General features: G+C 34.8%; 1 protein-coding gene across 4 annotated transcripts in view; it reads right to left on the minus strand.

The window, feature by feature from the left end:
- Positions 1–25,191, minus strand: part of DACH1 (dachshund family transcription factor 1) — a 351,627-nt gene that overhangs the window by 43,034 nt on the left and 283,402 nt on the right. For all 4 annotated transcript variants that reach the window (XM_054271829.1, XM_054271831.1, XM_054271828.1 and 1 more), the window contains exon 7: positions 6,538–6,689. In XM_054271829.1, coding sequence (XP_054127804.1) covers positions 6,538–6,689 — 152 coding nt within the window. The remainder of the gene's footprint in view (positions 1–6,537; positions 6,690–25,191) is intronic.

Genomic DNA, 25,191 nt, shown 5'->3' on the forward strand with positions numbered 1-25,191 from the left:
TTTACAATCTATTTTTCAGAAGTTAATATTAATTTGAATTCTGTTCCTTTTGCATGGCCATGTTCTCCTATGTTTGGTACATTTGAATTAGTAAGAAACTGAAGTAGGAGCTGTTCATCATTACCTGCTACTGGCTTATGCTTAAACTCCAGAGGATTTTAATCTCCTCCTATCCTTCTCTTACTGGAACATGTGATTCATCCAAACCATAAATAAACCAGATCAAGAGAAATTACATGAAAAGTATTTGTTGATGAAATGTGCATTGTCTAGTAAGTTTAAAGCTGCGAACACTGTCTTCCCAAATTCTTAAAATCCATCTTGTTTAACAAAAAAATCAAGCCACTAAAGCAACTGCCATCTTTACTGAAATCAACTACATTCATGTACATGTTTCTTCTTCATCAGGAACAAACAATTAGTAACAAATGAAAGAGATCATTACATGAAGTGCCCTTTTAGATCACCCCAATTAAAACTTTAGTTTAGCTGTATTTTAATTCTAAGATACCGAATTCTAATTTTCTGCTCTGATTGCTCTTGTTGACTTATCTTTGAAAGATGTACTCTCGGTGCAAAGCCTAGAGATTATTTAGCAAGATGCCAATGTTGGCATCACTTAATGTGTTGATTGGTTGTATTATCAGTAGCAGTTTAAAATAAATTACTATTAAACTATTATTGTCCTTGGCTGAGAAAACACAATATTTTGGTGTTCTTTAAATATGAAGCAATCATTATGAATAAACATGGAGAATAACACTAGAGTGTAACACTGATGTGTGTAATTTTATATTAAGAATTGCTGCAAAGTATGAAGCTGCTAAAAGAATATTACATTTTCTATTGAGTTTCTGCACCACACTTCCTCCCCCAGCCTTTCCTTTTTTTTATACTTGCTAACATAGCTAATGGTAATACATTACCTATTGCTGCTGATTATGTCTGAAAAATATTAGCTTTTTGGAGCCAAGATTCACTAGGGACTACTTATAAGCTACACAAAATTAAGTTTCATTTTTAGAAGTTAAATCAGTGCACATCAGTAGGCATCCAACATGAAAAAAAATCTGCACTAGAGCCAAACTGATGCATATAAAAAGTGCTGTTGCTGCCAATGACAGCACTAATGCAAAAATACTGAAAACATTCTATATCTCCCTTTATTCAGTGCAGAAGGGGCTGAGGAAAACTAAAAAAGTACAACATCTGAAAAATCATCAGTGCCCCCTGGAACAGGAACAGTAATTTCAAAGTTGCATGAAATTCTATTAATTCTCCCAGTGGATCAGCTGTAGAAGATTATACAAAATGCAGTATGTCCAACTTGTATCTGCTATGGCTAATCCTCTAACCTGATATTAAATCAATATGCTGCCAATGACAATGGGAAATGCAGTGCAACATGGGACATTAACAAAAAGAAAATATTTCTCTTTAGGGAAGGTCAGATGTTATGGAGGCTGGATAATGATAATTGCAGTGAACATGCTCAGGTTCCAGATTTGTTTTTAATACAGTATGGCTCTATCTGGAGCCTGGCTTTAAGCATGGCAGGCCATTCAGCTCGATGTCTCTCAACTTTTATTTCAATGTAATGTCAAAAATGGACATTTTATTCCCTGGAGATTTATAGATCATTCTGATTTGTTTATTTTACTGTACTTGTTTCATCATTTTCACGGACAAATCCTTTAGAACTGTCCCAAACACAATGCTGATATATGAGTTTCTTCCCATTCTCTGATCAGAGAAGACCATCATATAAAGGCAGCCTCATGATCCTACAGAAACTAAACATACATCAAACCTCAACTCAGTCTTAAAACTAGTAATACTCATCACTATTTTTAAATTATGCAAATAATGTGTTGCTTACTTTGAAAAGGGTGGAGGGGAAGGTTTAAAGAAGCTCCTTCTCTTTCTAGCTGCATCTGTAAGTGTGTGCTCCACCTAACAGAATTTACTTGGCTACACATTTGTATGTGACATTAAAATGACCTTGCTAATTAGTTTGACAGTCTGTCTAGAAGATCATATCCTGTTTCCAACAATTGCCCACACTGAGTGAAAAAGGGAAGCTAGAAGATCAGGGCATGCCCGTTAGGAAGTTTTCCTATTCAAAACTCCAGGCTTCCAGAGGGTTGCAGTTCAGGGGCTTCTTTCTGCAGTATTAGCTGGTCATGGTGAAAACACTTTCAAATAACAGTGCTTCTCTTTTAGTAAGGAAAATACATATAATTTGTATGCTGTCATCATTAAAAGCATCTAGTGAAAGGCTCTAGAATAAAAAAATATATATTTATGCATACAATTCTAGTTAACTTCACATGTTAATTTTTGAGTATCTGCTATTTATAACAGACTTGTGACTAAGTACTGTGAACAAGACAACGCAGTTAAAATATCTCTAGAGATGACTCTTAGAAGACAACTTTTTTAATATCTCAGATTGCATACTTTATCACAGATAAAGGTATATTACACAAGTATAAATGATGTTTTCCATTAATACAGTTTGTGAAAAATAAAACAATTCCCTTGAATTTTAGCAAAAGATAGATAAAATAACTTGAAGTAAAACTGTGATTTTTTTACTTTATCCACTGTTTGCAGTATTTTTCCCTTAGTATTTAGTGATAGACAGTAACAGTGCAGGAGACTCACAGCAATAAAGCCAGTAGTTTTCTTTGTTTACAGAGGGGAATTTAGTTTGCAACCATGCACTGCTTTTATTAATATCAATGGGAAACTTGTAAATTATTTTAGGTAAATCTTTAAAAACATTCAGCAATAAAAATGTGTCAGTACAATACAGTCTTGACAGAAAAATAAGCTATCATGGTGCAACTATATCATCCCTTTGATATAATGGAAATTCAGCTCAGTGAGAGCAGAGATTCAGACTCTAAAAGCTTGAAAGAACATTACTATTACCCAAGAATATTGTAGCATCATGAAAGGCCGTGGCTGTAACATACTTTGGCATAATCAGGCCATGACTCAAAAAGGTAAACTTATGTGAGGGATATGGAGACATCTTTAGCCTTCTCACTAGCATATACACAGCCTTTTGCTGTGACTCACTTTCCCCCACCCTTCATCCTCCCTGCAACTGTGCTTAGATTTCCAGCATTTAATCCAGAAGAAATCTACAATACTTTTCGTGAAAAAACAGACATATAACTTGATTTAAATTCCCTGGGGAAATTTATTTTCTCTTCCTTTCAGATGTGCAGATATAAATCCAAATTAGAAAATATTTTCCCAAATCTATTCCTTTTTTAATGCGTGTATTTGTTTAATTATATTTTTTTAGAGTTTATTATTTGTATTTCAGCAGTGCCCAGAAAGGATAACATTGGTTATTCATGTATTGTATATTGTTATTATTTTCCCTGTAAATTTAAAAATTAAGCATTGTATTTTGCTTAAAGAAATATTTATGGAGAAGTAAAAATAACTCCATATATATGGTATACAGAAAGACATAATGGTGACAGAAACAAATAGGCTAGTTTAATATTTGCCTAAAATTATGAATTCATGATCAGGGCTATCCATTTTATTTTAGTAAGGATGGAAGAAAGAGACTCACTTTTGTTCAGAGGTCACATCTGAAAAATTACTCAGATTACTAAAACAGAATTACAGTTAGGAAACAAGTTCAGCTGAACTCATCAACCTCTGCAGGACTTCAAGCACATTTTTTTTCAAATAACAAAATTTTTAGAAATTTTGTTTGCATACCCAAAAAGCACTTCTCCAATGTCAAGATTTAGGATCCTTTTTACCCTGTCAAAGGTGAAAATTAGAGCTCCTAGTGCCCATATGACACCCTAATCCTGTTTTAAGTCTGCATTATTCTGATCCTCCAGATCCTGCATCACAGAAAGGGATCATGGCAGAGACAGGCACTGCCAAGTCCATGCACATTGGTGCAGCCAGAAGCTCCTTGCCTGGATGTTCCTGTGATGATCACATCCCTAAAATGTAGGCTACCTCCAGCGCAATCTGTGGTTGCTGGGGGTGCTCCCCAGGGCCACGACCCAACAAAAAATGTAGACTTGCATTTCACAAGCAGACATATACCCTTTCAGTGAAAGGACACATGCCTATTTTCAGCATGAATGACCCTGATGAAAAAAGAGCAGAGTTTACCAAATCCCCTCCTGAAGCCATTGGCAATCTGTTTGAGGAAGTTAGACCTGCTCCACTGCTGCAACAAGAGAACAGTGAGGGATCAACCTGCTCCACCTCCCCATGGAAACCACATCTCCACTGATAGGGATGCAAAACACATCAGATCCAAAGGACAGTAAGGAGCCATTGACTCAGTGAAAAGAGTCCTTTTAATTCAGGTAATAAATGCATCATGGGTTTCAGGTATGGTTTATGCATTTCCTTGCAAAGTCACAAATTACAGTGCAATCAGGGGCCATGGTACACAATTGCCTCTTTTTGCAGATGCCATCAACAAATTTGAACTTTTAATCAAATGCCTAAAGCTCTTTTCTGGAAGTGCCAGCATCACAGTATCCAACTCATTTGTGACCATGGGGTAATCCCCTCTCATTGCAATAGCAATGAAATACCAATATAGAAACCATTTTAAATGGCATTGATTAAAAAATGCCACTATTATCCATATGATATTGTAATATACTCTACTGCTGTTAAAGTCGACTTTTACTACATAGATGGGAAAATCAACTAATTTTATTTATTTTTTTAATTTATGAAGTGGATTTCTAATATTGTCCTGATAAAAAACCTGAAGCAGGGGAGAGGGAAGGAAATGCCTTTCATATAATGTTACAAAAGGATTTCTAGAAATCTGTCAAAAACATGTATTGTGATATGGGGACATACTGAAAAAATCCAGAAGGACTTATGTCCCACCACTTTCCACTAATAGATGATTTGTCATGATATGGAATCTCAAGGTACAGAGCAGAACATTCAAAAGTGCTACAAGAGAAGGCATAAAAACATTTCTGGTTTGTTTATGATGTTGTCTTTTCATTCCAGGTAAGATTAGAGTATTAAAAAAGAAAAAAAAAAAAAAAAAAAAGTAATGACTGAATTTCACATTCACATTTTCTGTAAAACAAAACTGAATGCATTCTTGGCAAATTAATCCTGGTCATTTATCTTGAAGTAGTGCAGCACCCTCATATTCAATCACAAGATTAGCTAACCTGTTGATGCTGAATGCTTTGCTCATTAGGTTGCTGTCTAGAGACATTGAGTGCAAACATTTGTCAAAATAATTACTAAGAACTTTTCTGTACATGTATGCACAGCTAAAAATTTACTAACTGTATTTCTGCTTTAAGAAAAAAATACAATCTTTACAGATTGCAGCAGATATGGTACAAGAATGCTGCTAGCAAGTTGTCTTGGTTCATGGTTTAAATATTTAAGATGCTAAGTCTCAGAATTGCAAAAAGTAATCATAAATATGCTTTTTCAGATCAGGCAGAGATGGTAATATTTACTTCTTAAATAGCAGTATTTTTCCATTATTAGACCTCAAAACACAACTAATTAATGGCTCATATACTTTTCATAAAATGATTCTGAAGTGCCATAAACTTTGATGAGATTGCTTCAGACAGTTAAGTGAGCAGGATTTGGCCCTGCTCCGTCATATCCTTTGCTGGATAGAATACAATTGATTTTATGTGTTTGCAGGCATGAGTAGAAAATATATGGTGACAAATTGGAAGTTGGTAGCTGCCCAGACAAGGCTTCTCTGGAATATGCAATATGGCTGTATTATTTCTGGCACTATCATTTTGCTTCTGCATGCCATATACAACCATATTGTTGCAAAATTGCATATGGGGAACACAAGATAACAGAATTTGTTGACAAAAAAAATTCCTTAATTCTAATATGAAACGCTAACAATTTGGCTTCAAGCTATACATAGTGTATACTATAAATAATATTTGAACACGGCTTTACTGTACGCACAGCAGACATTGTGACTACCAAATAGGAAATCTGCATAAAATTTGGTAATACCCTTTGAAGTCTATTCTTTGAAGACAGTACTTTAAGTGAAATGAGCTTATTTATAAGTGCTTTTGTAAATGCTTTTATGGGAGACACATTTCAAATAGCTTTAAATATCATTTCCACCATGCCACTCTAGCAATTTGAAATAACTATTTATTAAAGAACTCTTTCTCTATTTAGTAAATGAGACAAAGTTAAACAGTGAGATACATTTCATTAGCCTGTAATAAAAAGAGCATTGAAGACAAATGTTGTTAAACACACAAATGTAATTCACATTGAATTTTCTGCTGCGGTTTAATATACAATCTGTATTTTTATGTACTGTATCTGACAGCTTCTAAATTCATTTGTTTGCTGTGGTTCCTTTAAAACATAAATTACAGGAAAGTTTCAGTAAATTAGTTGATCCAAATAATCTTATGAACTGATTAAGCTAGAATGGTTTTATTAATTTAGACAAAACTGGCTCCTCTCCATCCCTTTAAGCCGATCTACAAAAAGGCCTACCTGGATGTTAGTCAGAAGGGTCTCTATGGAGGACAATCCATCAGGGAATAGAAAAGGAGATGGAAAACCCGGAGGTAGTGGTTGCCCATGCCCAGTTAGAGAAAGTTTGTCAAGGCTGTCTCTTGCGGTTGGTGTGGAGAGCGGGGTCTCATCTGTATGTGATTGAAACAAAAATATAGAACAAGTTACGCTTGTCTGTTTTTATTAGACCTCAGTAATGGCTTCCCTAGTGGTTTCCAGAACATTTATTGCAAATTGGTTCCTGCTATCAGGAGAAAATGCTTTCTGCTGAATTTTCTTTAATGAAAAAGCTGTGGAGATACAACAAGATAACATTAATGAGTAACTTTATAAGCCTTTTAAATGCAGTCTCTAATGAGACTGAGTTTACAGTGCCATAGAATCTTTTTAAAACAAATATTATCTCACATATACTTGTGATAATATATTCAGGCTGACTTTATGGGCACCTTCCCAATTATCTCATTTTAGTTTGTGTTCTATTTGGATTGACAATAGAATATTTTCTAGCATGACATATATTTTGTATATGAGAAGTATTTGAATACGAGGCTTCCCATACAATTAACCCTTCCCGCTCTTAATGGTTTCACTTACAGCTCAGATGATTTTGCAACACCAAGAAAAGCTCCTCAATACATTTTTCATCAAGAAAATACACCTGATTGCCACAATTAAAACATGCTCTAAAAAGTACATGAAATTAATAGCACAGTAACAATCACTGGCCTAATTTTTTTTTTAAGCATGGACATCTTCTAACAATTAGTGCTGAACTCCTTAGCGGGATCTTTGTAAAAATCAGATCTGATTGCTTCTGACACCACAACGGGAAAAACTTGCACAGCTTGAAGACTTCTAAGATTAAAGTTTCACAGATAATCTGTGAACAGATTAAGAAGTGGAAAAAAAATACACCCAACCCCCCCAGTTAATAAAAACTTCAATAACCTCATTTGTGGGTTTTTTCAAATTTTTTTTTTTTTTACTTTCTGGAATATTTTTAGGCTACTGCTGATATGATATAGAAATTTAGGCCAATTTCTTTGCACCAGATGTTAATCTGAATTCTTCAAAAGGAAAACTATCTATACATATATATATATATAGATACATGTATCTATACATACTCTTCTTACCAAGGGCTCAGTCATTAACTGACACATATTGATGTATCTCAGTACAATGCAAGGACATCAGAATGTACCCCAGGTTTCATGCAGATTCTGCACAGCTGTATGACTAAAAAGGAGTTTATCAGACTCACTTCTTTCCATTTTGGCTTTGACCATTGTAAGTTGTATACCTTTTGGGGTAGTCAGATTTCTCTTTATTTATTTATTCAATTATAGTTTCAATAATGGATGTACTTCTCTATTTACTTTATCAGGTACATTAAAATTGTATCTAAAAGTTGATCCTAGTTGCCAAAAAGAGCTCTCTCTCGGACTGAATGTAGTATTTTCTTAAATGGACATAGTCTAGGACCATGAAAATTGAAATCTCCAGTAACAAAAGGTTAGAGTGTTGATGACCACAGGATGAGACATTCATAACCCAAAGTTCCAGTTCATTCCAACAGTCCCCATCACCATTCCTACAGATGGAAGCAACCTCTATTAACCACACTCAGGTGAAGATTTCTTGTCCCATCTCCTCACCAGCTCTGTCATGCTGACCAGTATTTACAGTGCTAAAGGAAGAGCTTTTCCTACCATGTCCTTCCACAGAACTACCCAAACAGGCATTTGGACATCTGCTGCTGGGCTGGTACCACTCAGGTCTTTTATAGCCAGTGGAAAGAAGCAGATGCCACTTCAAGGTCCATCTGAACTCTCACAGGCATCAACTGCAGGAAGAGGCAAATCTTCCTCTAGAAGATTTCTGCCTGTTGACAGTAAGAGAAACCTAAGATGACTGCTCAGATGGCAAGATCTCTTGGGGAGATCCGATACTGGGCTGTTCTTCCTACTTCCCTGTGTCTCAGGCTGAGGACAGACTACACAAGGAGTAAGAGCGTTCATTATGCTCTGTCACAATTCATGCCACAATTACTGCTTTCTCATAAAGTCATCATTCTAAAGTTTTCCAATTTAAAGTTACTGAAAGGAATTAATGTTGACTAAGGAAAGCTTCAGACCTTTCAGAGTCATAAAGGAGTTTTTCAGCTATATTTAAATTTTCCAGTCATGTTACAGAGTGCTGAGAAAAAAACTGGCTCTAGATCTCTGAACCATTTCCTGAGATTCAAAGCAGGCTCTGAAAACCATACTATGTGGATGTATCCTCTGTACTCATGCTACCCCCAAAGCAGCATGAACAGCTCTGTAGTAATTTTGTAGTAATATACTAAAATTTGGCCCTAAATATGAGTATTTTCTTTCCAATTTTAAAATATTATAGAAATATTCACCACATCATTAGAAAAAAAAATTTACATATTCCTGGTATTGAAAACTAGCTTAGCTCAACTTCTCCACTCCTATTCTAGTGTGAAGAATCATTAGCAAATGGTTTATTCCAAACTGCTGTCAGAATTGTTACACTTTCATTAATCGAAAGTAATAAGCCAAAACTTAAACAAAACTAGTTAGACAATATATTTATAAACAGTCCATAATATTATTTTATAGCTGAAAACTTTTTACCTCTAGTGAAAATATGGCTTCCCCAAATGATTTCTACCCAAAATTAAGAAGCCAAAGAAAAAAAAAAAAAAAGCCTCTTCCATGTTACATCCTTAAGTTTTTTTGGGTAGAGATTTCTTTGTATCAGTAGTTGCAGTGAAGGTATTGCTCTTGCATGATATAGGAGGAAAGAGTTGAATTACTAGTATGCACGGTGAAGTTGATTCATATAAATGAGAAAGGAAACTGAAAATACGTAATTTTCCTCTAGGTTTGCCAGGAAAACAGATCAATGACCCCCTACTTTCTTAGGGTACTTGGAATCTTACTGATATTTTAGGTCTCAAATTGTCAAAATATTTTAAGATATACTAGATAAAACTGACCCACTTAAAAGCTCTGTAAGCCTTAATTAACTCAAAAACTGCTCTTCCATGCAATGGCTGAGATACAGAGAGCTCCTAACACAGACCTTGTAATATAATTTAAGCAAGAGATCAATTTTTTTACTGTATTACTACTTTACAATTTATTTAATGTTATGCTTGCTGTACTCTGTGCATGCTCAATACATGAAGTTTGCAAAGATTTTTTAACAATGTGTGGCATTGTTTTGCAATAGGCAAAGAAACTCAAAAAATAGTAGAACGATATGAATTCAAAGTAACATCCAAATCATTATGTTATAATAAATAACAGAAACAAATTTACACTGAAGGGTAGGACTAGAGAGATGAACTTACTCTGAACTTGTTTTAATGAAATATCAACTCAGAAAAAAAAAGTCAGACTAATGTGCCTTTGTTTTCTTGATGTCCCATGTGAAATAAACTTTGAGTGTGAGTATGTTTGAAACACAGCAAATGTACATATTATACACAGGAAGCATGGATATTTGTGGATGTGAGATAAGCAATGATTGAGGGAATCTTAAAAAAACACATTTTTAAGAAAAACTACACAGTAAACACAGCCAATTAAAACACAATCACATATCTTAGTAGCAAAATAATGTGACCTCTTGTTTTTAAAAATTTTTAAAATACTTAATTCTTGCAAAAGTCGTCTTCTCTCTAAGAGATGAGATATCTTTTGTTTCCAAATAATCATTAGTCTAACATCTTTTAAACTGCTGCAAAGGAACTACTAATGCTCCTCCTACACTACTGGCAGGGCAAGGCTGCAAAATGATGAGCCCTTGCTGGGAAACAGAGATTTGGTATTTTCAATCTAAACACATCAAAGGAAGCATTAGAAGAGAAGTCAGGGCAAAAGGGGAAATAGGGTCAATCTACAACTGCATTGTCAGAGTGGGGAGCACAACAATGAAAAGAAAGAGGGGGAAAAAAAGAAAGAACAAAGCAGAACAAAGAAGTGTCCGGGCCTGCCTTGGTTTGTGCTGGGAACTGAGATGTTATAAATTAACAAATAAACAAGGATAGGACAAGCTGTTACCCAAGCCTCCACAGTATCCAGGCAGAGATGAATATGTGTCTTGACATATGAACTAAATCACCATAATAGGCAAGTCTGAATGCGACACGTATCTTTAAAATATTTGTAAATGCTACAACTGCTCCATCCATTGTTCCTCAATTTCCAAAATTCACCTGGTTTTGTTCAAACCAGATTTTATCTGTAAACAGCAGCTGGCTTGGGCCAAATACAACAAACATATTTCACTGTATTTGGTTTGTTGCCATTCTATTTTATTCTTTCACCAGATAACATGGAAACAGACATCCTGGAAGCTGTGACAGCTATTTAAACAATAATGGATGAATAGAGGTGGCCATTCTCTTGTCTTTGTTCTTAAAAGCAAGTAGGATAAGTTCAGACTAGTCACCAATCAAACTGGAAAATATTGATATTGCCAGGATTTGAAAGCAAGAAATAATAGCTGGCTGAAAAAAACTCTGTAGAGATTCCTGCCATTCTGTAATCATGTCACGCTTTTTTTGCAATGCATCTTGAGGCTTTCTGTTCTCTGCAAAATATTCCACATGTATTTGTTCCTAACACAGGATCACTCTTACCATTTGAATGATGAAAGAGGATTCTGATTCCACTTTTTATTACCATAAATCTGGTGCATACATTTTTCTACATTGTAGAAACAATCTATTCCATTTGGCTTAGTATTATTTTGGTTTACGTTGTCAAACACTCTTTAGGACAAAGCTTTATATTTCACTCTTTGTCACTGTTAGATCTTTCAAGTGTGAGAAACTTTTCTGTTTTAATTCTTGATTTATATTAACGCAAAAGAACAAGGAGTCCCATAATCTCAATTGAAATATTTAATAGCTTCAGGCAGATAAAAACAAAGAAAGAAATGAACAAATAAATAAAATCCTCTTGACCAGTTTCCATACAATTTGTCTGCTTTATAGATTTGGTCATTCAAGATTAACCCCACATGTAACTGGGGCCAATGCAAGATTACTGTGAAGGATGTTACCAACTATAAAAGGAATGTACTGAAACTCTTATAAAACTCTTATAAAACTCTTATAAAACTCTTATAAATATATCAAAAGAGTTATATGTATATATATTTTATAAGAGTTACATATATAAACTTTTATATTTTTTTAATCTACAATTTATTTGTAGATAATTTTAATCTACAATTTATTCTACTTATTTTTATACAAACAACAGTTCTCCAGGACACCCAAATACTCTGAAATTAAAACATTTGCAACTGTGGCAGCTGGAAATTAGGAAGGAATTATCAAATATTCAAACAGACTGACTGACCAGTCAATGCTTCTGTAACACTTCAAAGAGGCTGGTGCTCTCACAGTAAATAATACCATTGCAAATGCTGTCCACTGAGTTCTGCTTCTTGGACTGGCATGTTTGCCTAAGGACTTTGGGAGTAGCAGCTCTCTTATAATGAAATATGACTAAAAATTAAAAATCTACATGGAAAGGATCACAGCTATTAAGTTTCTTGTATGTCTATGTTACACAAATTGGCTTTGCACCTGATGCAGTTGCATATATTTGTGCAAGTAGGTCTTACAGAACCCATCCATCTTTGTACCAAGTCTACCATTGTGGCCCATTTTCCCAAGTGGCATGGCTTCCAAATATGTGCTCCTTCCCTTGATGTAAAGAACTACACAGGAATAAAAGGACATAAGAACTTCATTTTATGTGCTCACTTCAGAGGTAGGTTCAGATGCAGGACTTTCCTGCCAACAGTAAGACTCGTATTTTCCTGACATTTTCTGAGATTTTAACCACTGAAAACTTCATGTACTAACTGGATGTTTTTCCTTTGTGGAAAAAAAAAATTCAATTAATAAATTTCCAGTATTTCTTTAATCCTTCTAAATAACATGCAGATTTACAGATGATCTCTGCACATCATTCTTCATAACTGCACAGGATTATTAAGAATACTGCAGTTGGAGTTGCCTCCATAATGGCAAATTAGAGGCAGGTGGAGAATCAGTTGAACAAAACTTTTGGGATCAATCTATCTCCCTTCTATGCTGATACCTTGTAAGCCAACTTACCTATAAGCATAGAGGAGGAAAAAAAGGAATGTATTGCTGGTTGGAATAAGGACATGGAGGGCTGGAAACAGAGAGAACTTGACAAAAGGCAGGGAGTAATCAAGAAGTGAGGAAAGGGAAAGTTGAGATTATAGGGAAGGACACTCATGGTGGCCAAACACTTTGGAAAGGAATAACAGAAGTGGGATTATAAGGTGAAGGAGGGGAGGAGAAAGACTGCCCAGGAGCAAGAAATTTATATTGACTCAACAGGAAATAAACAAAACAGCTAAACTGTTGTTTTTCACATACAACAGATTTTACACAAATAATTCTTGGGGTATTTCAAGAATTTTAGTTGAATGTAAGTGACATTTACAGCTGTCAAAGCAAATATATAAAACACATTCTCTAAAGATCGCATATTTTAATTTGTTAAGGAATTATGGGTACAGCATCACTAAAAATGAATGGAAAGAGCTGGCAATAGATATTCAAAAAGCAAAAATGTAATTAGTGGTGATGTTCCAGCTGTGAGGATTTCTTCAGGCTTTTTGGACTAGATCAAGTTGAGTTTATTCTTCATTTTACATGTCCCTAGGAGGGCCTCAGAGTCAATCAGCACAACTTATCTAATTTTCTCTTTCAATAAAAGGATTATTTTAATAACCTTTATCTTATTTTGCAGCCTATTACTGATTAGGGCTGGGTTGAGCAGTATTGGCTTATTTATTTATTCTAAGGATTTCACAATATTCTAGAATAAATTATCATTCCTATTTTTAAACAAACATATTTTACCATAGAATGGAATGTTAAAATGCCAATGGTATTTCTGTTCTGTGTACTTTGGCATCATAACACATAACAGGCAAAACAAAGTTACATGGTTTCTCTGTCCCCATAATAAAAACTATCCTGTTTACCCACAGATTTTTTTCACACAATTTTTTAATGATTGATGACAAAAAAAGAAGGAATGAGATAGTCAGGAATGATTCTGTATATACCATAAAACACATAGAGTTTCAACACTTGACAGTAACAATCATTAACTCTGAAGAAATTAAGAATTTAACTCTAAATTCGTAAAGATGAAATTATTGTTAAAGGATGACATGGTTGTTAAAAAGCTATTCTAAATATTTTTATTACATTTTCACAATATATTAGTATAAAAAGAAGGCATTTTATAATTTTATGACCTGCAGTTTTTAATTGTAAGAACTATGCCCATTATTTCTTTTTTAAAGATCCTTATACGATAATGGCAAGAATCAGATGCAGGGTATGGCCATCTGTGCGTTGGGAGCTGTAAAAATATAAATGTATTTTACTGGTTTATGTCAAACATCCCAATTAGTACTCTGCTAACTCCACTCCACCAGCCAGGCAGCAGAGTGCTAAAAAGAATGTTCCTTGGCTTTGTAGCAATTCTATGAGAACTGCTTAGATGCATATATGCACACAGAGGGTTCTGCAAATGTGTTTCCCTATGGGTTCACAAGAGTCCTCCTTCTCAGCTTCTTCCATTGAGGGGTGACCATGATCATCTATGCAGTAAAGGGATATTTGGTTAGGAAATCAAACCCCAACATTGACAAAACCAGCTATTTAATCTCTTTATTGTGCTGGCTCAGAAGCTGGCTCCCTGATCATATATCCAGCTTTCCTAAAACATGCTGAATCAAATGATCAAGCCAAGTATTTTCAGTCTAAGCTAAATTCCTGATTAACATCAAACTTCAAATTAGGGACTGGACTTTAGGGCTGCATAATGAATGTATTGTAAACCAAACCTCACATTTTCAAAATTATGGACATAAATATGCACAACTCAACTGATAAAAGCAATACACGAGGCAATGCATCCACAGTATGCATACTTATTTTTGTGCTGCCCATTCCTCCCTGTAACTGCCTCCATATGGTTACTGCAAAATGCAGAAAAGAACATTATAGACAATATAACAATTGCATTTTGCTAGATTTTATTGGATCATTTCAAGGGCCACATGATTTGTATTAATAATCCTCTGGACATGTTTCATGAAAGTTGAAAAGCATCTATTATTGGGGGATTTAAGGTGATTTAAAAATAAGGAATATCAACAATATTAGCATTTTTTTCACTGTCATCTAAAATAACAGCACTCCTCTTTTGTAAGTGTAACAGCAGTAAGAAGGGAGTTTTTGATAAGAGCACAGCTGGTAACTTGTAATTCTCTGAAGATGAAGGGTTTATGTTAATACCTGAAACTGCATTGTATTCACACTACTTTCCTTGGTCTATGTTCAGTTAATATTTCTAATATTCATCCTCTTCAAGAAAAAAACCAAAAAAAGCCAGTGTTTTCAAGCAGTCCATATCTAGCCATGTTGCAATTATGGGGGCCTGAGTATTAATGCTCCTGCTACCTTGTCACATGGCACATGTTCTTGGTAATCTGCTGACAGCATGAATCAGATGCCCAAAAAGAAAATGAATATATGGTAACGTGTCTGAGCAACACTCGTCAGCTGTCACTCATTCAGCAACTCATAACCTGTCCCATACCCTCATCCCCAGAGTGCTGGCAAGCAGATGAGGTTGACCAAGCATGCTTGGCATCTGGTGTAAAGTGGCAGCACAGAAGTCAGCAGTACTGCATTTCACAAATAAATATGTCAGAGAAGTTCAACAGAGACGGCAAAGGAGGTTTAAATACTTCTCATTTATGGCAATTTATACTGCTCATCTGTCCCAGCAGAAAAATGTTTATCTGGCCAGAACATGTAAAACTGGACATATTGATTAATATAACTGCTTTGTTCAAGTGAATATTCTTACAGAATACTGTCATGTTTCTTTTTATGAAAATCAGAAATCTCATATTTTGATAAATATGTAAAATGTCCAGGGACACTGCTTTTTGCAGAAAAAAACAAAACAAAAATATCATATATACTCATATTCTCTTCATTTTCCTGCAAGATCATATTAACTGCCCTTGATTTTAATAACATCTTTAACAAAAGGTATACTAGTAATTACCTCTAATATTTGGACTTATAACACAAGGACCAGTGAATAAGATGACCAGCCTAAAATGCACAACAAACAAGACAGAAACATGTTAAGGAAAGCTGTTCCTGAGATTTTGCCTTGCCAAAATTCCTGCTCTGGATGTATTCGTGCCAAAGATGCCAGTAAAATAAAATAATTAGGAACCAAATCAGATGGACTCAGCTGACACAGCTGTATGGAGCTACTGGGCAATGGGTTCAGGAATTTGTGAACATACAGTGAAAAGCTTCAAATGCTTTGGAAATGCAGGGGAAGGAGCTATGCTTTGAAAACAAACTACTGAAGGGATGGTGCTGGTCCAGGCCTGCAGTCAGCCTTCTGAGAGGTCAAGGGAACAGTTGTTCTAGCATCATCAGAAGTTCAGTAGAGTGTCCAATGTTTGCCTGAGAACACAAATGGCAACACACACTTTTTACAGAAATATGTGATCTAGTAACTCCAGGTCTTAACTCTCTTCACACCTAATACACCAAGTGTTACTGAAAACAAAAGGATGTGAAGCATCCTGTTTTGACAAACCCTCACCAGGAAGGGTACAAAAGGAGTGAGCTGTCTCAATATCATGAAGCAGAGGCTTCCTTTTTGCAGCTGAAACACCAACATTTGCATAAAATAGTATATTTAACTCACTTTTTCCAAATTACTACACAATATTTTTTGCAGCAGATATAATAAACACCCTTAATGCTTCTGCCTATGGAATGGTTCCAGTACTCAGATGCAAATGTTGTAGACAATAATCGATGTACACAGTTTGGATTATATGGTTATGATATCCTAATAGAAATTTGGCTGTCTGCCTTTGGGAGTTCAATATGAGCGTCATAGTTTACAGCATCAGAAACAATCCTTTACAATATTATAGTCACATTTCTCAAACCATTGGCTATACATTATATCCTAATATCTGATTTTCACAGAAATCCATAATAATAAACAAACAAAACTCCTAAACTCCAGAGTGCTCAGAAACAAAATTCAGAATGAAAAGGCATTTTACATCTGATATGATTTCTCTTGCAATTCATTCATCAAACATCTGCAACAAGCTGCCAGAACATGTCCATTAGTGAGATTTCTATGGCATTCACTAGCTTGATGCTCACTGATAGAATAATGTAGAAGTTCTATCTCTAATGTTTTCTGCTCCATTTCAGGCATCCACTTTAAAGTGAGATTTGGCCTGCATATGTTTTCATGTCTTGGAATATGTAATTTATGCTAATATATCAGAATACATATTAGAGAACACAAAAAAAAATCCTTTATGTATTTATGCATTATGAGTCACATTCAGCACTGATTTAAGATAAAAATAGTTTGGAGTCATCATGTAACATCAGTTTGGTCTACATTAGCTACAGAAAATTAAAGTATCCTATACAGCAAGCATGCCACACACTTGCCAGTAAATTCAAATATTTTTTTGGATCCAGTTTAAAACCTTCATGCAAATTAAATATTTTGTTCAGTCTTTTATCAGTATCATATCATAATATCAAGGAAAATGCCTTGCATCTCCACTATAGGGCCAGCGCTTCTTGCTAATTTTGTTTCAAAACTTCTGGAACTGTTTCAGTGTTTATGCCAATAATGTAATTGAAAAATCCTTTATTTTAATCCTGAAGCAATTATAAATGTTACGTAACAGAAACAAAACACAAATCCCAAGAGTGGTTCAAAGGTTCTCTAAGACTTTACAAAATTTATGTATGCGATAATTGCAAATAAACAAAACAGAAGTCAAAAGATCTTTAGCAATATTGCACTGTGAAAACAGTTACTGCCTAAACAAACTGAAACAGACTGCACAAGCTTTATTATCTCAACCTGATGATATCATTATATATTTAAGGATAACACTTTTATTCTGTATCCCAATAACAGGTTGGCTTTCAGCCTGTCTAGTAAAAAAAAAATCCAAGAGCCACATCAGGAAATGACCACCCTGCATGGTTTTGTGAACTTCTGCACCCAGAAGACTGAGACAGCAACTCAGTGATTTTTTTTGTTCAGATTTTGAAAAGGAAGTCAGTGCTACTGATGAAAGATGGTTGCATACCAAATTCTAGTACAATTACAAAATATTTAGCACAATGAGTTCAAAAGGTAAAATCCAAATTCTTTATTTTCATGATAACTGTCTTTGTCTTCTCTTTGTCCTAGCTGTTCCACAACTCAGCTGATTCTAATACTTCCTGAACTTTCTTCTTACCTCAAACACTTTCCTCAGTAGCACCGATTGATTCTAAAGTCTCTTTGTTTCAGTAGTTTCTTCCCCTTTCAAGATATGAAGAAATTAGTTTGCTTGTTGAAATTGCAGGACCAGACAAGAAAAAAATGCAATTAGAGAAAAGGAAAAGACTGTGACATAAATCTGAAGGGACAAGTCAGCCTAGATTACCTCTCTGTTTACAGAATAAAACAGATCTTGACTTCTTTTCTCCTTATTCATTCTCACATATAAAACTCATTTTCTCATATAAAACTGTGAAAAGATCTGAATCATTATTAAAACAGGTAAGAAAAAAAGAAAATAAGATCTTAAAAATAAATCTTTAATTTATGCTCTTTTTTTACTGTATTTTGATAAAATCATAGCTGAAGTGGTCCTGATTGGATTTTTGCTTTTTTTTTGCCAAAAATCCCAACCCAACCAAACCAAATCGACCAACCAATCAACCAACTAGAACTAAAGAAAATATAGACATGTTTGCATGGGAACATGCAAACATGTAGGAAGGTTCATCATTAGGTCCAGTGGTTTGAAAGATTTTTCTGTCCTGCTTTACTATGTCTTTTGTCTGTGAAAGAAGAAACCACTATGCAACACCACACTCTTCCCAGAGGGACTAAAGTTGAAACAATGACCTTATCCTATGCCTAATTTCAATTCCTCAAAAGATTAAGAGTACAGAAGACATTTCTAAGTCCAGGACTTGCCTCACAACTCTTGCAACGTGTGCTAAATTTGTTTTTCAGGTTAAGAACAGGACAGAAAAGAAACCCAAGGGAACGTATTCAGAGAAACTGCTTTAACCCTATCACTATTTTTGGACGTTGTGTCTTTGTGCAGCATTATGGGTGGCATTGTACAGTCCTGTTATACAACAGATGTTAAATGCTAAGTAAAAAAGTCAGTTGTAAATGATTGATTGTCCTCTTTACTATTTCAAAATAGGCCCTGATTATTTATATAGTTTTGGTCACTGCTTGAAAGCATTATATAAACCTAAACAATTGATCCATTTTTCAATGGCTTTTGTGTGTAATGTATTATGTATGTTTTTACAATCTTCTGTGTAAAAGGCCCTGGTGTACAAGAAATGTTTAGAGTTTCGAGTGCTCCACCCAGTCCATATGGTAGGTTTGCTCTGTGTGTGAAACCTACCTTTTTCCACCAGGCCCATATGGCAGGCTTAAGCTAGCCAGGGCCTTCTATCCTCCATAGGGGCCATATGGCAAAGAGAGCTCAGTGAACACTCCTTGACCTTCTATTAATATTTTACATTTCTCTAGCACATGCAGACATATATGAACTGATCAGATTGAGCAGAAAACAGTTGGCTCCTGAAACTTCTTTAGTCACATAACCAGTGCACCTATGACAACAGGGTAATAGATGTGCAATCTTTTTTTTTCAGTTTTATTAAAACCCTGAGAAGTCAAATGTATAATTTATCATATTATTTGATAAACTCATCTAATGCTTTTAAATATTTTGACAGACTATTATTTAATTATGTTAACAAACTGGTACACATTAATACTGACATTTCACTACTAGTCTTTAATAATACTAGTCTTTAATAATACCTTTAATAATACCACTACTAGTCTTTAATAATACCACTACCTTTAATAATACCAGAATAGAACCAACTCCCTTGGACCCACCTACTAACAAAGGATGCATGCTATGGATAGTGAAAGTATTTATTTCAAGATTCACCTCTGTGCTGCCCTACTAACAGCATGTTTTGAACAGGCTACTGCTCTCTTACTGCACAAATGAACTGGCAATAAGCAAGAGAAAGAATAACTCTATTGACACTAAACCACGTGTAGAGTGTCACATGTAAATAAGTCACATGTGAATAAGTTACTATTTCTTCCAGGCACAATACCTCTACTCTTAGTAGAGTAAAAGGAAGAGAGTGTGGTCTGAGAGTCATAGTATCTTCCTTCTACTGCCTGTACATTTCCTGAAAATGTAGAATAAGACATCAGAACATGGGTAAAACAGTTGCATTGGGTTGTATGACTAGGCACATGGATTTAAAATCAAATGAAAAAAAATGGCAACTTGAAATCATAATCCGTACTTTCAAAGCAATTATGCTAAAATTGATACATTGTTCTAATGTTTACAACTTAATCCAAAGCTTTGCTATAATTCTGAAGTAATTTAGGAACCCTCAGCATCTTATTTATACAGGAAAGATGGAAGCAATTTATAACATGTTTATGAAAGTTTTATTGTACCTACAATCTGATGTAAGAAATGTAACAATATTCCCCAGTAGTAGAAATTTTACAAACAAATTTTACTTACTTGCAACTCAGAACATTAGGAAATATAAAAATGATAATATATGGTTCTTATTCACAGGATTTATAGCGCTTTCATCTGGTTTCCTCTCGTTTCAGTTCATGTAAATAACCTCTAGGTTGTCACATGAATATTCAAATATCGCAAAGAACGATCAGTGTTGAAAATAAATATCATAAAGAATTCAGAACAAGCACGCATGTACATGCTCTCACAGTTTATTTTTGTATATAGAATTTATGTTTTGCTCTGCAAACAATCAATAAAACATGGAAGAGTTTTCCACAAGGAATTTATCTTCTCATTTCAAAGGAGCCAAATAATAAGAAGCATTTTAAGAAACTAGAAGTATTTCATTAAAGAATAAAAAAGGCTAACTACTAAGTTCATGCCTCTTCCTCCCATCCTCCTGTTTTTGACCACTGCCAAATACAGCTAAATAAATGGGGGAAAAAAAAAGATCAATCAATTTCAAGGGTTAAGAAACATGGCCCCAAACTCTTTTGACTCTGACTTTCCATAGTATATAGCTTCAGTATTCATTTATCCCTTTTGTTTCAGTAGCTCTTTTTTTCATATGTTCTCTATATATTGTCTTTTTCATGTTCCGTTTAGGTTTCCAATTTACAACGTATAGGAACAGACTTCTAATTTTGAAGGATCTGTATATTTGCATAATTGCTCATGAAAGCAGATATACAGAGCTCACTTTGTGGTCAGTAGGGTTTAGGGAGCACCCAAAAGAGATGAAGGGTAGAATTCCCCTGTCTGGATTATCCAGTGTGCCACGGAAGAAGCACTCTATAAACAAGGACCTGAATTCTCAACACAATGAAGAAGAGAAGGTAGGTATCCATCAGATGCAGCTGTTGGACAGCACCTAAACTTTAGCAGCAAGATTCCCCATTTTGAGGCTTCTGCATGCACCATCTTCATTCCATGAATCATACAAAGAACTAAGAGGACTATTTAAGGGGCCTATGTTTCAACAGCATAGATCCCACTATATAATTTGGAATGTAATAGAAAGGAAGATACATTTTTAGATAAATAGAACAATCAAATGTTTATTTGTTTAATGGAATTTAGAGATGGAGAATCTAGTCACAATTAAAATTACGATGCTCCTAAATCCTTGTCATGTTAGTATAGCTCACAATTTCAAAGACATTCTTATAAAAGTATAAATTGTAATCTTATGCTTTATACTTTCTTACTGAATCAGCAGCTTTCTCTTTCAGGAGTACATGTTAAATTAATTGATCATCTCAATTAAATTCTTTATACATACATATAAAGTAAGAAAAGCAACGAACTTGAATTCATAAATATAATTTAGTGGGATTTTGTTAAAGTTTAGATGTATAGATTTGTATTTGAAATCCTCTGAAGGTTACAGGGTGAAACCTTCCAACAATATCTCCAAGTCTTCAGGGACCAAATCCCATTACGTGGAGTTCAGTGAAGAGGGTAAACACTACCATAAAGAAATACAAATTGCACATATTTCCCATTTAGCCAGTGTCACAAAAGTTCACCATTTAGAATTCTAACCAGTTAGGACTTATTCTTGGAGGTCAAGTACCTTGTGAACCTTGTCATCTCACTGATGACATCATATCCCATCCATCAATTCTTTCAGGAGCACACTTGCCATCTGCTCAGCACGCTATAATAACTTATTAGACATATTCACAGGGTAACAATCTGTACAATGACACTGTTATCTTAATGCTGGCACATAGAGAGATAGCAGCCATCGTTCCCCTGTCACAGCACAATTATTCTACCTTCTAACTTCAAAAGAGAAGTTACTTTGATATTTTAACTTCCTATTAAATCACTCAGAAAACAATGAATTCTCATCAGATATATGTTTAGGACTTTGTGGAGTTTTTTTGACTGGACACTGATAAAAAGAGGCTATGGCACAAAATACCAGGTTCAGTTTGATATAACTACTTTTTCCCTTGAAAGTTTCTGTAGTCATGCTCATCCTTTAGAGTGCAAAATAAATAAAAGCACCTACAATACAATCATTGTACAGTACATACAAGCAGCGCTGAAATCCAACTTAGTCTTTGCAAAAATATTGACTTTCTAGATCTAATATTGCTTTTCATCTACCTATCTTAAAACATCTATTCTTTCTAACATCAATTGCTTGGTAAAAATAAAATATGCAGCCAAAGTGCTAATACTAAGCCTTAGCACTTTTTGATATCTAAAAGCAACGTGAAATTTCATAGATGTCTATATATATTTCTGCAGCTTTTGTAAAGCACGTTAATACCGAGCATGCTTAGCACAGCTGTTGTCACAGCACTTCTGACTAAATAGAAGTCCACTATAAATCTCCCTTGACCTCAAAAAATATTTTCAGAAAAAGGGCAATATTTATTTTGCATTAGACAGGATTCATCCTCTGTTCCTTCCTTTGGCTCGTCATTTATTCCAGCTTACACTGTGATCAACATTGTACTAAAATAAAGTCAAGTACAACAGCCGCTCTCTGCCCATCAAAACTCACAGACGTCTGCCAAGCACTTGTAACAGCTGGTGTTACATTAATTAGTTTAAACTATTTATTTCATCCATCTCCAGAGCAGATTGAGCAAAAACATTAGAGATTATTCTAGCATCTGTAAGTGCCCTGCAAACATTAACCAACCAAAGTTAAAATATTAGTCATTAACTTACAGTATATGTAAAACTCTACACATTTATTGTACATTTTTTAAAAATCTGCAGTTTAGCATAGCTCGAGGAAGTTTTCTTTCACTGCCTTTTAAAAAATCTGAGTCTAAACTTTTATAAGACTTTGTGCCCATAAAGTTTCTTTCAAAAAAAAAAAAATTATTACTAGAAAGCTATTATAATTCCTGGCAGCATGGACCATTAAGCAATATATGACAGAGACTGGGTGACTCAGTGGATTAGTCAGAGGTTTTATGTCCACTGTTGGAATCCAGCCCTAAATACGGTGATCAAAACAGTGTTATCAAACGGTTGTAAAAATCTCAATTAAAATCACTCCTATAGCATCTCCTAAGTTTTTAGTGGAAAACATAATAGTTCTTTCACTATTGACAGAGTTCTCACAACTATCTTTTTTCTTTTAATAGGCTGAGAATGGATGCTGGCAGAAGAATGTTGATTATAAGAGGTCCTAATGCCACATTCCCTACTGAAATGGCTCAGAAACAGGAGCCAATGCAAGGATGGCAGGAGTAGGCTCACAGCCACTGTCCGTGGGCTCACCTCCATCAAAAATAAAAAGCTTCCAACCTTGCTCAATGAAATGAAATACTTAATGTGAGAATACTGATTTTTAATGCTTAGGGCTCAAAAAGGAAATTAAAGTCCTGTGCAAATGCTTAAGGGGTAACTCCTTCCTCAAAGAATTAATCTGTAAATAAGAACGGAGGGAAGCAGAGGCACACAGTTGTGAAGTGCTTTGCCCAAAGTCACACAACAGGTTATTGGCAAAGCCTGAAGAACAGTCTAAATCTCCTGACTCTCACCTCGTTCAGGTATACTGCTTCATGAGTTTTCCCAAACAACATCAAAATCCAGTAGCTCATTTGCAGAATAAAAAGCAGGTTCATGCATATATAAGTTTTATTGGAATCAGACCCTTATATATTAATGTCCTCAAGACTGATGAGAATTTTTTTCAGAATTATAACATTAAAATGTATATTGTAATAATAATTTTAAAAATTTAGTTACTGAAATTAGGATTCAATTTAGTTAAATGTAGCTAAAAAATAATGTTCTATTTTATCAGTTTGGAAAGCTATATCTACCCTCAAAATATTTGCACTTGCAAGCAAAATGAATTAACAGATTCAGTTTCACTATCTGAACAGTAAAGTGAAAAAAGCATTCTGACATTTATGTTAAGAAGCAACACAGATCCTGATGCTGTGATATTTCAGCTCTTTAAAGCTCTGACTGGCTTGCTATGGCTTCCTGTGGCCATGCACAAATGACTGCAAGTGATGGAAACTGAAGTAAAACCTATCATCTATATTCACTTTTCAGTCCTATCCTTTCTCCCTGAAACAAGATTTTTTCCTCTTTGCTTCATTCATTATATCTCTCTTTCTCTCTCTGCATGTGTGTATGTGAATACATGTATGTGTATGCATGCATGCATGTACCTATGCATATATTTGAGATACTTACTGGGATTTTTACCGCCCACTGCACAGTGGCTCCTCTGACTTACTCCCCCTGCCAAAAAGGCAGGGGCATAGTTAATGCCAAACTTGCTCCAGACCATGCAAGTGAAAGTGCCAAAGCATATATAAGAATGGCCTCCTCAAACAATACTAACAGCTCTTTTTCATGCTCACTCTTTATTGGCCTCTACAGACAGCAAGAGACATACACTCTTTTCTATTCTTAGGTTCTTAGAATTTATAACATGCTACATCTGCCACATATCTGTTAGGTTACATGGGTTCTGCTATTCAATTATCCATTTTTAGTTTTATTTTTATTACAAGGACCATTCTTGAAATAACTTGTTGGACAGCCTGTTCTCAAAAGGCAAAACTCACAACAATCACAAAACTTGTGATCAGATGAGACAGTGTTCTGACTTAAATCCTCACCAAAAAAAAAAAAAAATTACCCTAGTTTTTCCCACTTCTAAAAAATAACCTAAAAAGGTATACTGAATCTCACCACAGAATAAGAAACATCTGATTATTTAACAAATGCCCTTCAAATGATTAATTTTAAAAGTCTGTTTTAACTGGGGTTCTTAACTAATGCTAACTTAACTAACGGATCACCAGGTTCTGTTTTCATTTACACCACAACTGAGGTGTAAACCAAGGCAGCAGGGGCCCTCACAGAGAACCTCAA

Source organism: Melozone crissalis, unplaced genomic scaffold, assembly GCF_028551555.1.
Source record: "Melozone crissalis strain CALT ecotype California unplaced genomic scaffold, PUWL_Pcris_2 ptg000013l_1, whole genome shotgun sequence".
NCBI classification, from domain to species: domain Eukaryota; kingdom Metazoa; phylum Chordata; class Aves; order Passeriformes; family Passerellidae; genus Melozone; species Melozone crissalis.